The sequence below is a fragment of the Sminthopsis crassicaudata genome, chromosome 3 (assembly GCF_048593235.1).
Source record: "Sminthopsis crassicaudata isolate SCR6 chromosome 3, ASM4859323v1, whole genome shotgun sequence".
NCBI lineage: Eukaryota > Metazoa > Chordata > Mammalia > Dasyuromorphia > Dasyuridae > Sminthopsis > Sminthopsis crassicaudata.
Window position 1 is genome coordinate 487,782,425 of NC_133619.1, and position 17,787 is coordinate 487,800,211.

The 17,787-nt window shown below is 30.6% G+C and overlaps 1 protein-coding gene across 10 annotated transcripts in view; it reads right to left on the bottom strand.

Annotated features, from left to right (window-relative positions):
- Positions 1-528: 528 nt before the first annotated feature.
- The window catches only part of ZMYM2 (zinc finger MYM-type containing 2), an 80,183-nt gene continuing 62,924 nt past the window's right edge, over positions 529-17,787 (bottom strand). For 8 of the 10 annotated variants that reach the window (XM_074303706.1, XM_074303709.1, XM_074303711.1 and 5 more), the window contains 12 exons: positions 16,351-16,385; positions 15,122-15,251; positions 14,254-14,369; positions 12,349-12,523; positions 9,901-10,029; positions 8,988-9,082; positions 7,584-7,752; positions 7,017-7,168; positions 5,923-6,037; positions 4,648-4,899; positions 4,210-4,330; positions 2,332-3,176 (listed from right to left, as the gene is read on the bottom strand). In XM_074303706.1, the coding sequence (XP_074159807.1) occupies positions 2,984-3,176; positions 4,210-4,330; positions 4,648-4,899; positions 5,923-6,037; positions 7,017-7,168; positions 7,584-7,752; positions 8,988-9,082; positions 9,901-10,029; positions 12,349-12,523; positions 14,254-14,369; positions 15,122-15,251; positions 16,351-16,385 (1,682 nt within the window). In that variant the 3' untranslated portion in view covers positions 2,332-2,983. Of the gene's footprint in view, positions 654-2,331; positions 3,177-4,209; positions 4,331-4,647; positions 4,900-5,922; positions 6,038-7,016; positions 7,169-7,583; positions 7,753-8,987; positions 9,083-9,900; positions 10,030-12,348; positions 12,524-14,253; positions 14,370-15,121; positions 15,252-16,350; positions 16,386-17,787 lie in introns of those variants that run through there. The other 2 variants (XM_074303705.1, XM_074303707.1) reach the window with 2 other exon arrangements.

A 17,787-nucleotide genomic window follows, 5' to 3' on the forward strand; every position in this document is an offset into this window, starting at 1 on the left:
CCAGTACAATAAAATGACCTAAAATTTCTTACTTTGGGGATAACTCTTCTATTTATTTTTAAAATGTTATAAATAAACTTTAAAAAAAATCAAATCCCAGTAACTGCCAGGAAAATAATGACAACATCCAAATGTATAGTACAATATGCACCTTCTTCCCATTCCAGAATTTCATCATGTAAAACACCATATAAATTAGCAACGACTTTAATTAAAAAAAAAAAAAAAAAAAAAAAACAAATGGGTTTTTGCAACTTACACAAAAAAACTTTTAAAATTCTGAGTATTATTAGTAAGATATTAAACTTCTTACCTAACCAAATCCCTTTAGTATCTTTACCTGCTTTCTAAAAAGTTTTTTTTTTCTTTTAAAAAGAAAAAAAAAAAAAAAAAAGCCCTAAAAGAATGAGTTATAGAGACTCAATTATCTATGGAAACCATTTTACTTAATGTGGAAATAATAACGTGTTCAATGCGGGCAAAATATACTCTGTGTACAAGCTAAGCATCCCACCCACCCACCCACCCTCAAAAGAAAACCCAGCAGCTCTCACAGTCCAGCATAGTTAAGATAATGTAAAATCATGTTTACCAGATACTAGATTCAGAAATCACCAAGGAACAATAGAGAACTTCCATGTCCTCACTGGCATCTGTAATTACATAAACAACAATCCAGGAAGGAATGGAAATGTGATTGGGAAGAACTTCAGATTATAAAAATTACATATTACAATTAACTAATTTTAGAAAATAAACTGAATTGCTGAGCTAAAATGAAGTTTAGATTTTAAATCCTGAATTGTGTCAAGGTCTGAATTACTATTGCCAGTTCCTTTCAGAAAACAGATATTTTGGATCATTATTAAAAATGTGTAACAAAGAAGATTAATGTAAATAGCAATAAGGCAGAGCCTTCTTATTCACTGTTATGCCAATTATTTATATATTGGTAACTACATATTAGATGACATTTGGAAAAAACATTATTGCCCTTGATAGATTATTATTAGCACCATTATGTGGAATAAGAGTATTTATATCAACTATTTTTAATGTCATCAATATGTAGCTAAAGCATAAGTTTTAGAAAGAGCCTGATTATGATTAGTGTTCAGAAAAAATGGGAAAAGATTGAAACAATCTTTTTTTTTTACATTATAACTGCTTACTCAGGTAAATGGAAAAGTAGCAATCGATTTTATTTTAGATAAGCAGTATCAAAAGTTGCTACTAGCAACCTGATTTTTTTTTTTAATCAACAAATATAAAATATATTAAGGAATAGAAAAGTTATTGAGACTTACTAAAAATTTTAAGGACATGGAATATTATAAATCATATACCTAAAACAATTTAAATAATTATTGCCTGAGCATATTATCATTGTACCTGTGAACTTTTTCTAAATGATGAATATTTTTTTAAGGTATACTAAATATATATATATTATTTTTTTTGACAAAAAAGGACAGAATGTCCTAGGAATATGTAGCAATTTCTTGGGCACTGAGGAGAGTAAGCTTGATTTTCCCAGCAATCACCATAATAGTTATCATGATGTTTCAATAATTATAAAGAAAAGATTACTATACACATGCTACAAAGTTAGCTATTATGTTCTTACTGATGATCTGTGGCTAGCATTTTTCTTTGTATCCTGGAAAAGTACAATTTAAAATGAACTTCTTTCTTTTCAAAGAAAGAGTCTTAAAAGTATAAATTGCTAAGCAGAAGTACAAAGCCTTTTAATGCAATCTTCTATAAGAAGTAATTTGAATTTTAAAACAATCTAACAGCAGATACGATTCCCACTGAGATAAACCTTATTCTTTTCTTTCCTTGTTCTCTAATATTTGAACACTAGTCATTAATGAGTCATACTAACAAGAAACCAAAATATCAGAATTAACACACTGGAAATTTTTGCAGTAAAAATGTGAGACCATCTTATTTACATGAATTCAACTTTCAATAACTACTGTTTCTGGAGTTGTACTGCTAAAATTAACTCTATCCATTATAACATTTCATCAGTTATTTTTGGATGTAGACAAATGAACTCAAGAGAAAAATGGATCAAGTTTCAGACTGTTTCAGGTAATACTGCATTGTGTGGTCCATTTACTATGGGCAAAAAAGATAACCCTACAATAGAATGCTAAGGATATTCGGGTACTTATGGCTGGCTAGTGAAAACAGAAGACAATTATAGCAATTTCATCAGACATTTTTACAAAGTAAATGTCTTGATGAGTATGTGCTTTAAACTTATAGTCATTCTTTATATTTATTTTATTTATTGGGGCGATGCAGAAAGTCACAAATGAGGAAAGGACACTAAGGTTTTAATGAGGGGAACAAGAGTTGTTTTCACCAGTATAGATTCACATTACAGTACACCAATATTGACAGCATTCTTTTGTCTATTTTTGGTACATAAGATGGAATCTCTCTACATAACCTTGTAAGGCTTCAGAAACTAAAAAGTTAAAAAAAAAAAAAAAACCTATTAGTTTACAGTTTTATTTAAAAATTCTGAAAGACACTGCAAGTTCTAAACTTTAGTAGTGCTAACCCATACACAGCCATTGGGTTAAGAACCCAGTAAAAGAGCCCCCCTTCAAAGGAAGCTTGGTGACAGTGGAGTTGTGCAATATGGATATTTCTTACTACAAGAAAAGAAATTACACATGGCACATTCTCATTCATATTTTGTAATGTAAAAAGTTACAAACATACCTAATCAAATAAATAATAAAAAAAAATGAATTTGAATGTGTTTGTTAAGTATTCTAAAACCACTACATAGAATAATGGCAACTTTCACTCACATATTATTTACATGGTAATACCCAGTGTGGGTACACTGCTACAAAACTCAAAACCGAAGGAGTAAACTTGAAATGTTTTCCATAATAAAGATCTAGCAGCACAACTATCTAATGCTGTTTTTATCCCAACTGCTTCTGAAAAGTTTATTTTAATCCGTGTCTTCATCCAGTTCATAATTGTCTTTATCATAAATATCTTTTACTAAAAGAACCCGTACAAGCATATTTTCCAATGTACTTCGGTCCAGTGAAGTAGAAGAATACCAGACAGGACTATCTGTTGAACTTGAACACTCTGGTTGCAAATAAAAAACATCCGTTCTTTGATTAAGATTCTGTGGACTATTAAGGTGGGGGGAGGGGGAAGGGGAAAATAGACAGAGAGGAGAGAGAGAGAGAGAGATAGATCATTCTCATGTAATAAACATTTATTTCTCTACAATATTTTCTTTTCCTAGTAAAGACCTTAAGACTCATTAATCTCAGAACATTTGCAATAGCTTTTTAAAGTTCTGTGATGAAGAAATTACTATTCTAGCATTGTTTTGAAAAGTACATGAGACAAGCATATAGTTTACATTAAAACCATGAAACAATAGAAATATTTAAAAAAAAATATATATATATATATATATAAATAAACAGCTACTGGAAAACAACTGTTATTGCTTTGGTTGTCAGGAACTCTTCCTGCCACTATACTTATCATAAATATCACAACTTATTAATATGGTTTGACTAACATTTTCAATTGTCCATTTAGGGGTTGGCCTGGTTACCTAATCACCATCTCTAGTATTATTCCTACAAAAAAATTAAAATGGAAGCTTACTTTCAAACTATAAAGTGAACTTCTAGGATAAAATGTTTGTAAAACAGGGAATTACCCACTATAAAAAAAGGGAATAAAAGACAGTATTTCTTTGGCCTGATAATGGAGAAAATCCAGGTCATTAAAGAAAAGTAGGTATAACAAGCCACTATATGCATCACTCTTTTTTCCAAATTATACTACTTAAAATCATAATGCTTAACTCCCACTTTGGTCTTTTCAAAATAGTTTTGGAAAGACTGGTATCACAGAAGTTCAAATATGGAAAGGATGATAGATATTAATAAATATTGTAATAATTTATAGAATTTTCTTAAGGTTTTACTTGGATTCCAAAATTATCATTTGGATTGTGATCTAATTAAAGGGTCTTAAGAAATATGAATGAATTAAGAACCTAAGGAGAAAAGAGTAAAATGGAGCAAAACTAATTAAAAATAAGAAAAAATATGGAAGCTACTGGAGTTGTAATGATAAATCTCACTATTTAAGACAGCACATTACATATACACCAAATATATATTATTATGCACAACTATTTACCTTTTTGATAGGTAGCATTCAAACATTTTTACAGGACATCTAGAAGGATTGGCTGTGTTTTCAATTTGTTCAAATACTGGCTCATCATCTTCATGTTTTCTTTTTCCAGTAGTAATTTTATCTTAAAAAAAAAAACCAGTAGAAAAAAAAACTTCTTAAGCTCATTAACATAAAGTAATGGTTATTTTGTCATTCTAAACTACAACAAAGATTAAAAATAACTAAAATTATAGTCTATGGAAACTCATGGGTTTTCAAAATAAAAACCACCACATGGCTGAAACTGATAGCCACCATGCTAGAAACATTATTTTTAAAGAAAAGAGGACTATGAATTACTTAAGTTTTCTTGGCATATTATGAATGGGGTCTATCAGACAGACAAAGTAGGGACAACCCTGCTGAAAACAGTTCCAAAATGAAAATTGGCTACTCTACCTTCACTATCAGCTCCACACAAGGAAGACACTTGATATCGAAGACATGCTTTGTTTTCCATTGTAACAGAATTTTTTTTCCACTGCCTAAATACGGTGCCAAAGGACAGCCTTAAATGTTGCTCCACTGTTTTAAGGCCAAAATATTTAGTGTTAAAGTAGAACAGTGTGTTCAGAAGAGCTACTGGAGAGTGTGATCCTAGCTGTTTAATCCTCCAGAGATAATCTTCTTCAACACGAGAAAAAATTGATCCTTAAAAAAGAATAAGTATTAAAGGCAGTAGACAATAGAGATAGAGACTACATAGAAAAGATATAGGTATGATCTTAAGAAATATAAATCAATCTTCTATCCTTCTTTCCCAACCCCATATCATGTTTCTAAGATGTATCAATCATGAAATAAATACCAAGAGATTCCAGGGATGTTCATTAAACTGACCAAAAAAATTCCTATCTAAAATGTCAGGTTAACTTAAAATTGCACAAATAAACAAAAGATGGCCATTTTTATGCTCTGTCCAATACCCTCTTACTACATTCCCAGTTTCATTAAAACAGAATGAAAAAGTGGTGGGGAATTGGACATTTTCCATTAATTACAAAATGGACAAACAAAGTGGGGTTTATGTGATATAATTAATGAACTATAAAGTGATAAATATGAATAGAAAGAAAAACCTAGGAAGAAGCATAAAAAACTGATGCAGAGAAAAGCAGAAATGAAGAGAAAAGACACTAGAAGACAATGAACAATATCAATCTCATTCTCTGAACACTGATGTGAAATAATGCCCCTCTCTCAGCAGAGAGCTAGTAGTACAGGTGAAGGAATACAGCATACAAGTAACAGCCTTAGACTATGTGTTGTTTGGTAATCTTAATTATTTGTGTTACACCAAAGGAATCTATATGCAAAAAAAGCTAGTTATGGGGTAATGACAGCATCATTAAAATAAAATTAAAAAAAAAAAAAAAAAAAAAAAAACAGAATCAAAATATGGGTTTCATTCCTTGAACCATAAAGATAATATTCAATATCCAATTTAGGAAAGGATCAGCAGAATAATCACTTTTTAAAATATGAAAAACATTTCTACTGTATGATTAGAAATAATTTATGGATTTTCTCTTAAGAAAAATTACCAACACCTTCATCTATCATAGCTTTATTTATAATATCTTTGAACTACATACAATTAAACACTTAATACCTATTATTTTAAATTAACATACGAGATATTAGGGAAAATATCTGTAACATAAAGAATATTACCATCTGGAAGTATACTTGGTTGCCAACTTCTAAGAATTTTACTTAATTCTTGTTCAAATGTCTGGTAACCTGGATCAATAAATATGTTGTCTTTTCGATTACTACCACACAAGTACTACAAATTTTAAAAAAAGAAAAAAAGAAAAAAAAAAAAAAGAATTAATTTTACTGGAATCAAAACAGTTTATTAGGAGCATCAAGAAATTAACAGAGCTTTTACTTCTCTAACAAAATAAGCCAAAGGGGGGGGGGGGGGAAATCATTTTATTCACTACCTGACATAAATCAAATGACATATCTGAGATATTAAATACCTACTGTATTCAAGAATAGTATAAATACTTGTTCCTCCATTCTCCCCCTACCCTATATAAAAAAGGAAAACCTTTGAATGATTTTGGCAGAAAATGACAAGTACTTAATGACTCCAAATAAATCATGAAATAACCAATGAAGTGAAAAAGTTGAATCACAGAAAACTGCAAAATAATCTTCCCACTAGCAAGATACCAGTTTTAAATTTCAGATTATTAGAAATGGATTCAGGAAAAGGTTAAAAGAAAATATGTGGTATTGATTAAAGATATGAAAAATACATCTAGGATGTCATTAACTGAGAGATCAGTCTCTTTTCCCTTCTTAAGCCTAATCCATTATTTAAATTTTACAGCATAGCAGCATACAAAGTTTGTATTTTGTTGAGAAATGTAACACAGTAACTTCTAAGAGTGAAAGTTGTAAAAGCTATGAAAAGCCCCAATCATGAGCCCAGACTAATAGTTTATGAATTCCTTCATTTGAATAGCGCAAAGAATTAAGTGAATCATGGATTAGCCTTCTACTTGGAAATGATTCCCTGATTATAGAAGTCCAAATTATACCTTTCACCCCCACTTCTCCACTCTTGCTATAAAAACACAAAAGAAGGAGGGAAAGAGAGAGGGAAAGAAGGAAGGAGGAAAGGAAGAAGGGAAGGAAGGAAGGAAGGAAGGATATTTTCTTAGCTTAGTTAACAAAACTACACCAGTAATCTTCATAGAGCTTAACAAAGTTAGCTTTCAGGTGTTCTATGTTGAGGCTACCAAATTACTAACCTCTTGAATGCCAAGGCAAAGGTAATAGATGCTGTCAGGTGCATAATTCTCTCCATTTGGCCTTCGAATTTCATTGACAAAATGGGCCAACCCATAATTAAGTTCAGCTGTAGTGTGAGATAGCAGATCCTCTTTTAACTTTACTGACTTAGCTAAAAAAAAAAAAAATAATAATAATAATAATAATTTATGAGTACTATTGAAGACCATAATCAAATCCATTAGGATTCAATCTAATTGGGGCAGCTAGGTGGCGCAATGGATAGAGCACCAGCCCTGAATTCAGGAGGACCCGAGTTCAAATCTGCTGTCAGACATTTAACACTTCCTAGCTGTGTGACCCTGGGCAAGTCACTTTAACCCCAGCCTCAAAAAAAAAAAAAAAAAAAAAAAAAAAAAAAAAGAAAGAAAGAAAGAAAGAAAAGAAAAAAAGAAAAAAGATTCAATCTAATTCATAAAAACTTCTTTTTAATTGGGTGTCTTTCTTCTCTACCCCCAAGTATACAAATAGCTATTAAGCATTCAGCTCAAAAGACAAAATTCTAAGGAAACAATCAAAATACTTACTGGATTTTAGTTCATCTGATACCAGTAGATCTTCATCAAGTTGTCGAGTTTTGACCCAGTGTTTCCATGCATTCACACCGTATGTATATTTGAAAGGAAAGCTGCATTCCGAATTATCAGAACTATCATCATGAGACTGGTATCCTGATACAGCTTTTCTTTTTGCTCCCTGTTAATAATCCATCATTGTAAAATCTTTTTTTTTTTAAAACTTTTTCCAAAATCTGAATTCTTTTGCATGTAATATAAATCACCACTCTTAAAATCTTCAAATTGTTAAGTAAAGCATTCACATTTTGCTGAATACAGTGAAATGATGATCAGGTTTTGTCCCAAAGAAGATATATTTATTATAAGACACACTCCCCACCCATCCACTAAAGTATGTAACTATGAAATGCTATAAAAAAATAAGAAATGGCATTTTCATTAGTTTTGGGAACTATTTTCCCTTCTCTCTTTTCTTTCTCATATGGAATTATCTCATGAGGAGAGATATATTAAAATATCACCAATATATTACATCAGCAATACCACCTTTCTAAAACTTCTTTGAGAAAATTTAACATGAATTTAGGTAGGTTTGCCCCCAATAAGGAAGTTAATGTAGGATGGGATTTTTTTTTCACAAGAATCTTTAAATGAACCCATGACCTAAAAATAATTGTGCACCAAAAAAGAAAGGAAATTGAAAAAGCTACTGTTGAGATCGTAAGTATGTGTAACTAGGCTCCCTCTAAACAATGATTAATATTTTTGAAATTAGCAAAATTAGAGTTTCAATGACTTATAATGGATATAATAAACCTCAAAAAATATAAATCTAGAAAATTGACAGTAACATTTTTCAGTGACACTACTGGACTGCCTAACTTAAGTCTGTATAACCACAATTCCTGGTGGGGAAATGGGACAAAAAGATAGACATTACATTCATAAACTACTTTGTTCAAAGAAATGGGTTTTTTTTAAAACTACTACTTAATTTCAGTATATTATGATAATAAGCAAAATAATTTACTTTTCAAAAAGTCACAGAACTAGGTAAAAAGGTTCCTTGTAATTTCAAAATAACCTAGATATAACACCTCTTAAAAAAAGATTTTCAAGGGGCAACTAGATGGTACAGTGGATAGAGCACCAGCCCTAAGTCAGGAGGACCTGAATGCAAATCCTGCCTCAGACACATAATACTTCCTAGCTGTGTGACCCTGGGCAAGTCACTTAACTCCAATTGCCTCAAGAGCGGGGAGGACGGAGGAGAGGGAGATTTTCAAAAACTTAAGGGAAGAAAATGTAAAAGATTGTTTTTCTCCTTAGCTGAAGAATATATTAAGACCATTCTTAATAATGATTCTCAAGGGCCAAAAAATGACAATGAAGCAGAAAGGAGGGATTTTATACCTTCTTTTTAGACCGAGGTCGTGGCTGCTCCTCATATTCTTCTCCAAAGACAGGTGGTAACAGAAATTCATTTTCCATGTCAAGCTCTTCTGCAGCTAAAAAAGCAGACTAAATTATTTTCGTATAAACACTCAAAAGGGTCTTAAAAATTCCAGAATGGAATGGGATTAAGGAAGACTAAAAATCCAATGACTGTTAAGGATGTATTTTCATTTTACATTGTCTAGGAGAAAGGTCTAAAAAAAGCACTATGATCTGCTCTTTTATAACCAAATGAAAAAACTAGAATTAGAGAAAATTCCAGCATGAAATACATAGAAAATAAAAGAAATTTTAGAAAATTATTTATAATGAATAAAGGAAAACAGTCATGAGTTCTGAAAGATAAGACATTTACAACACAGCTCAAAATAAAACTATTGATCAAAACTATAACATTCCCTCTATGCTTTAAAGTCAAAAGTCAAAACTTCTGACAAAGAATTAACAATATGAATATTTTGTAATTTCATTTCATTTTTTATTTTAACTGGATAATACCTATGAATTGATTACTTCTAGGTATTCTAGGACTTCTTAAGTATTAATCTTTTCTTCTTGAATATAAATAGCATCTTGACTTACCAAAAAGCTTGCAAGAAACTACCTGTTCAAGTGCCACTAATTTACAACTACTCTGCTATGATTGTGGTGACAACTTACTTATGTGTCTCCTAGATATTCATACTCAGGTTAACTAATTGTTACTGTTAGCAAACTAATATTCTATGTGGCCTTTTTGCTAGTTTTGTGCCATCCCAGGTAATAAGGGAACAAGGCAACAAAGGGAGTGATGCTACAGTTTTATGTGAATGAAAAATTACAAAAACAAAAATAAAATTCTTAATGAAAGTATATAATGATAGTTCAGTACCTCTAGGAAAATCAATTTCAATGTCGAGGTCTGGTTCATATGGAACGTCAGGCATATTTGCTTGTGTTTCTGTGTCAGAATTCTTCATGGCATCTGTATCTACTATTACATCTGTTTCAATAATTACACCTGAAATAAGTTTAGAAATATTATACATGGAAAAATACTGACACAAAACACATCATTAAGAAACCCCAATTCTATTCAATTTTGGAAAACATAAAATTGAGGGAAGGCATTTAACAAACCACACTACACATTAAAAGAAAAAAGAATAAATCTGCCAAATTCTAATGGAAAATTCCAGAAAGAATGAAAATAGTCAATTGTCTAAAAATATAAAACTTACATTTTCATAAACAAAAATCATACTAACAGTTAAATCTAAAGTTTTTAACTTCAATCTAACTAATTTTTCACAACAATTAATGATGAAATAATAATATAGCCTTAACGTTCAGAGAATTCTAAAAATACTAATATTTATTCAAAAACATGTTAAATTAAAACATGTTAATTCATGTTGCAGTTAGTGTAAGTATAAATGATCTCAATGAATAGCAGAATAAATTATCTTATACTCATTATTAATAGTTATCTAAATAGCCAAATTAAATCACTGAATCCAGAGGCTACAAATCAACTATATATGAGCCATCTTTTGTCTATTACTACTGGCATGTAATCAGCCCATTGTACTTAAAACTATGTCCAATACAGCTTTATATTTCTTTTCTTTAGTGTCCCCTTATTTTTACAATGGAATAATAATTTAGTACATTCTTCATTCCACACAAACTCAATACAAACTTCAAGCTTCTACTCAATATATGAAGAACTATGGATAATAACACTATTTGAAGCCTGTCTACCATAATCCCTCTGTAAATCCACTATAACAATAAACATATTTTTGATCCTCTGCTCTACTCTACATGCAGTGGAATTCAGATGTACACGATGACCATAGAATATATATTTTCCACTACTTTAAAGGTTTCTTAATAACGCATGTAGTGTTTATTTCTTATCCACCAGATATGCATCCCTAACAATATGGTCAAAAGTCCTTAGAAAGCACTTATGTACAACACACGAATAATAAGAAATTGTATAAGTTATTCAACATCAAACAGACCACTCTGAAAGAAAAACTCTAATGTACATAAATCCAACAATGAATTTGAATTTCAGTTGGTATATGCTACTTAATCATTTCATGAAGACACCACACAATCATCTTTTATATACAAGTTTTTAAAAAAGCTTTAGGAAAGCCACAAATTCAAGTATACCTACAGACGACATGAAATCTTTACATTCTTCTTGAATTATGGCACCAAAATTATTTACTGCAAAACCAACACAAAACTCTTGAAAGCTCAGAAAGTTTTAATGAGGATTTTAAGTCTTAATCAGTTATGATTAAGAGGCAGTATGGTGAAGTAGAATGAATGCTTCATGTACGAAATTAATGTCCATACACTGGTAAGCCTAAAAAACACTATTGCTGCAGTCATTATCTCTTTTCCCTGCTTTAAGAGCTAGCAACTTTCAAAGATTCTTGGTTCCACTAACATTGCAGTCCCTTATTAACACACAACAGTCTTTATGAACCTTGATGAATAGCATTTATGAGTTGCCATGATCAAAATATTAGCATCTAGTGGCCCGTTTTTTGATCATGAGCATCTCCTAATTTAGTTAGAATGTAATTTAAGACAACAAATGCTGAGCTGGCACTCCAAATCTTCCTAAGTAATAGACCTTTAAGAAAAGACAATGAGGAACTGGTAAAAGATTTAAGGGAAATGTTTCAAATTAATTTGTGCTACCTTTATTAACTTAATATTTAATTATATATAATATTATGCTGGCAATCACCTACTGAATTATGGATGTCACTGCTTTCCTTCTACTATCATTAATAATGCAGATGTACACCTCCACAGAACAAATTCTGTTAAAATAAAAATGCTAAATCTTGTAACACAATTTCATTATCATGAACATTATTGGAAGAGGAAAGCTATTACCAACAACAGGGAATACTAGTAAATATGTGAAGAAAAATAAAAATCTGTGATGAAGAAAAAAATGTTTGTGTGATGGGATGGGAGGATAGGGGATGGAGAGAATAACAACATTTAAATTATGAGGATTATTTTGAAGCATCTATGTTTCAGTAAGGGCAATTAGGTAAAGCAATGAACAAATGACAGGCCTGAAGTTAGGAAAACATATACTAGCTATATGACCCTGGGCAAGTCACTTAACCCTGTTTTCCTGAGTTTTTCATCTGTAAAATAAGCAGGAGAAGGATATGGCAAACCACTCCATTACCTCCAAGAAAATCCTAAATGGGGTTACAAATGGTAAATGCAACTAAAAACCAAGTTTGGATAAAATGGCTTATACAATACACACACTTTTTACTATTGTACTCACTGTTAATGTCAGTAGCTTCTGTTTTTTCTTCTTCTTCAGCTATTATATCTGTTGTCATTGTAAGAAGCTCACCATCAAGGGGATCAGAACATACTTTATTCTTTAATTCTTCAGATACTACAGGAATTTTTTCATTATTCTCCGGTGGAGTAGGCAAAAATATAGGTACTGGCACCTAATAAACCAAAGTATCTACTGTTACCAAAAACTAACAACTGCTAGTAGATGCCATTTATAATTACATTACAAATGATTTTAATACCTAATTCACTTTTATTATATTATTATGTTATGCACATTATAATGTACATAACTTTGAAAAGAACATCTTTTTTTTATTTGCTAGTCTTTTCCAGGTAAATATAAAAATGCTTTTCAAGCATCTAGAAAAAATTAGAAAAAAAGAGGGTTTGGGGGAACTGAATTATTCAGATGCTTAGTGACAGCAGCAGAACACTGACAACAATATAATGAGCAACAATTAAAAGTAATTTACAAAGAAATAATTAAGTTTAAAATATTTTTAACTCATTCAGAATTAAAACCTATGGCAGACAATAAGATAAAAATCTAAATATTAGAACATTAGGGGAAGTGAATTAAATTTAAAAACTGTTGGGAAAACTAAAAAATATGGGTAAAGAGGAAAGACAAAGCCCAAAGAGCTTAGATCCATATCACATAACACAAACAGAATTCCAAACATAACAAGCATTAAAATACTTGTTTAAAATTTGAAAAAAAAAAAAAAAAAAAAAAAAAAAAAAAGATGGAATGGCATGGTTTGAAATTAGAAATGATTTATTCAATAAATATCTAGAAAAAAGCAAGAGTTTAAATACTGAGATATTTCCCATGCTTCTCTCTTTATTCATCATATTGGGTCTTTTTAAAAATTTATTGATGTCTTTTTTAAAAAACATCAACATTTTCCCCAATATGCTTCTTCCTGTCTCCCAAAGCCTTCCCAAATAATAAAAGTTATTTTTTAAAAAAGAGACCAAAGAAAGAGATTTTTAAAAATTTAGCAATACTGATCAAAAACACTGGAAAATTCTGCAAATATGTTTAAAGAAACTATAAGCTAATTTTCATTCTATAGTACTAACATTCAACTTGTGTAGAAGTCTATAGATAAAGGATCAGCTTTGTTTACTTTATTTTTGAACTGCAAAGTTAAGTGGAATCAGATGACTACTCACATTAACAATATAGTTTTAAAAATTAATTTTAAAACTGTTGCCAAATTATAATGAAAAAACTTGGATTAAAGTAAAACATGAAGTGGCACCATGCCACATACCCCTTCTTTGTATATTGAGGAGACAAATGTGAAAACACTATATAATTACACTACCTAAGTAATTTTTCCCTCTTATAAGAGATAGTTCTTGGGGCAATTAGGTGGCGCAGTAGAGAGAGCACCAGCCCTTAAGTCAGGAAGACATGAGTTCAAATCTAGTCTCAGACACTTAACACTTCCTAGTTGCTGTGTGACCCTGGGCAAGTTACTTTGTCCTCAGCAAAAAAAAAAAAAGAATGCAAGAGATGGTTCTCTAGAAGGTGGAGGGATACACTAAGGTAGAAGATAAAAAGCTGCAAGAAAAACATAGGTCAAACTAGAGGCATAATATGCATCAAAGTAATGAATTAAAAGTTAAGCACACACAAAAAAATTCTACTCTAAGTCTGGAAATAAAATCAGAGAACTAATATTTATGATTTATGAAATTAAGACTACTTTCATTAATAATTAAATGCTCAAAACATATCATTGATATCAAATTATGAAAGACATACATCACATTTTAAAAATGGAACATTCTTCTGCCTACTTCAACAGCCTAACTTAATCAAATCAGTGTCATATTTACAAAAATCTGATGGATTTCAAAGACAACTTACTGGAACAGGAATAGCAGTAGGAACAGGAATGTTCTGACTATACATATGCATGGGTACCGGAATATACACAGGTACAGGTACAGGAACTGGAACATATTCTGTCTTCCAATTGTCTTCTAAAAGCCAATATAAACAAATAGGCAATGATATTAAATATTACTTATGTTAACTGGTAAGAGCCAAATGAATTCAAATAACAATGACACTCAAATATGAGTAAACACTAATTAGATACTCTACTATGGGAAAACCAAGGCTTACAAAAATAATTAAGAATTATATCATGTTGAAGCTTTGATATTCCTAATGTAGAAAAAGTTATACTTCTGATATATGCAAAAATAAAGTTTAGGCATTCATAACACTCTCTTCCCGGAAACAGAAACACAAAGAAAGGAACTTATTAAAATATTTAATATCCTAAACAAAATGTCTGATTGAATGAAAATAAAACAGTGCAATGATCAACAGATTAATAAGAAATTTTTTTCTTCTGTTTATTGAATTCATTTTAAGGAATGGGAAAATTGAAATTTTAATAGACTTAAAAAATAAAATATATACAATCACAAACTTTGTTTCTAAAATAACAAAAGGAAATGATCACTCTTGCACAATTCTAACAAGAAAGCAGTTACCAGTATTTTTTTCCATTTCTATGACTCATGACCATGTATAGTTTTCCAGAAAATTTCAAATTTTCATTTCCATTATTTAAAATGTTTGTTACACTGAAGTTTGTTACACTAAAGCATACACTTCCCAAGAACTGACAACACGAACTCAACTAGCAGTTTTAGAAATAGATCTCTTCCACTTAAAGTCTATCATTAATGAAATGTAGAGTTAAATATTTTCAAAAACTTACCTGTCTGACAAGATTTTGTCTGCATGTGAGGTTTACAATATGTGGCTTTTGTCATTGTCAAAGGTTTACAAAGCACTGCTTTGTTCTTCATCTCTTTGTTAGGTGTTGGGGAAGGAGGTGGTGCTGAACTCTAAGATAAAAACACAGAAGAGTTGATTTCTTAAGCTATCAACTTTGCATATTCAAAAGTTTTAAGTCAGTTTTATATTTTGAAGTTATGATATTATTAATGTTTGTTTTGTCTAGCATGTAACAAATGCAACCAAATAATACTACATGCAAATTTTATGAATATGTACATCAGTATATTTTAGAAAAACAAAACATGCCCTGGAATGTAAGATACATGCAAAATCTTTGGGGGGAAAAAAAAAGACTATTTTGTCAGAACATGTGAATATAAGAATATTGTTTTTTGATAATTTTAAGAGTTGAGCAAATGTTTATATCTTAATTGTACAAAAATCTTTGAATTCAAAAAATACTTTTGGAAGAAAAATACTTCTTTCTCAACAGCTAAAATGTGAATATGATATACTAGCTCCTTCTACCGGATTAACTGCAAAGCATTAATTTACAAAATTAAGAAATTTTAAATAAAAAAATTACTTCAATGTTATGAGTACAATTTCAAGAAACAAGGGATAAGGGAAGCTAAGAGACTAGAAACATTTCACAACCAACAGAATAACAAAAGGAGGCTTGAAAGACTTATTGCCTCTTACAAAACTACCCTTTTCCTGCCCTGTCTGCCTCACATAAAGCAATAATTTAAATTCTCTTGTAGCATTATGATAAATCTCTGAAATAAATAAATGGATAGAGCATCAGCCCTGAAGTCAGGGGGACCCAAGTTTAAATCCAACCTCAGATACTTCCTAGCTGTGTGATCCTGGGCAAGTCACTTAACCCCAGTTGTCTCAGCCAAAAAAAAAAAAAAGAAAGAAAGAAAAGAAAAAAGAGAGAGAGAGAGAGAGAGAAAATAGGAAAAAAGCTAAATGGGATAAATTTCAAAGTGGCAGGTTGATCTTGTGTGTATCTCACACATGCACATTCTGTCTCTCTCAAGAATAAGCCATACAGAATAGATACCTTAAGTTTCTTGTATAATCCTATTTCTGTTCTTTGTATATGCAATTTCCCATTCTATTTGGTGTATGTTATATTTAGAACAAGAAGAAAAATAAATGAGAATAAAGTGAAGAGTAGCATATATTTAACAGACTTACCGTCACTTTTGTCCGAGGAGTCTGACAACCCTGGTCTAAATATAAACAGAATGAAAATAAGACAACTTCATTTCATTCCATAAATCCTTCAAATTAATATTATTATCAATAAGAGCTGTATTGCTGTTGGTATGAGAACTGCCTCCCAGAACATTAAACTAACTCAACTCTCCTGAAATTCATAGGATCCAGAGAATCAGAGATAAAGTACTATCATGATACCACTTCTCAATCAACAAATTATTAAATTGATAATGTGCCAGGCATAATGCTCAGTATTGAGGAAATAAAAATGAAAACACAAAAATCACTACTCTCAAGTAGTTTTACATTCTTACACAAAACATTAAATATCTGAAAAGGGATTGGAACCCAGATCTTACTCGCTATTCAACCCACTATCCCTCTGAATATTCAACCCAATATTCCTCTGAATTATTTCTATGAAGTTTTAGTGGATTTAAAAAGTCATTTCAAGATAAAGTTCTAAAGTTCTGGTATACTTAAAATGGAAATGGTATCAATTACCCAAAGTTTTATGATAAAAATAGAGCTTCTCTGGCATAATATCCCTGCAAATAGGTAACGAAATAGATTTGTTGAATAAATTATAAAAGGAAAATTTAGCTTGTCTCATCAAAAATGGATTTCCTTTCTGCAATTATGACTCTTCTGTACACAATACATGGTTCCAAGGTGCTTTTAGATGTATTTTAAAACAAATATAAAAAATTAGCTTCTTTCATGAAGTTAAAATTTCAAAACAGTTTTTACCTCAAATTCTTTCTTAGGTAGTAATTCCCTAATTCCACATGCCCTGAGATTTTGAAACATGGCATGATAACAGATAATGAAGCAGCTAGTCAAGTGGTAAAGTGAGTCAGGAAAATCTGAGTTCAAATCTAGTCATAGACATTTATTAACTGTGTTATCCTGGACTAGCCTCAGTTTTCTCATCTGTAAAATTGGGAAAAGTTCACCTACCTCCCAGAGCTCTGAGAATCAAATGACATATTCATAAAATGCTTTGTAAAGACTTAAGCCACTACATACGTGCTAATTATTTTATTGGCAAATAATAAATTTAAATTAAACTGATATTTATAACTAGATATTAACATGGCTTTGGAGATATGTATTTAATTCTTCAGAATCTATAAACTAGGTACCACCTAACCACACACAAATTCAGAGATACTACAAGACATATTAAAAGTTCAGCAAAACAACATTCTCATTTAAAACTGGAAATAAAAATATGCATAGCCAATAACAGCTGGAAATAGTTTTAAGTGTTAAGCTATTTTATACTATTTTCAAGAAATACCAGTGCCATTCAATGATATGCCTAATTTTAGATTTTTAACAAAGCTTTTTTAAAATGTAAAGCATCTTGAACCCTGCCAAAGTCCATTTGAAGTAGAAAAGGAAATAGCC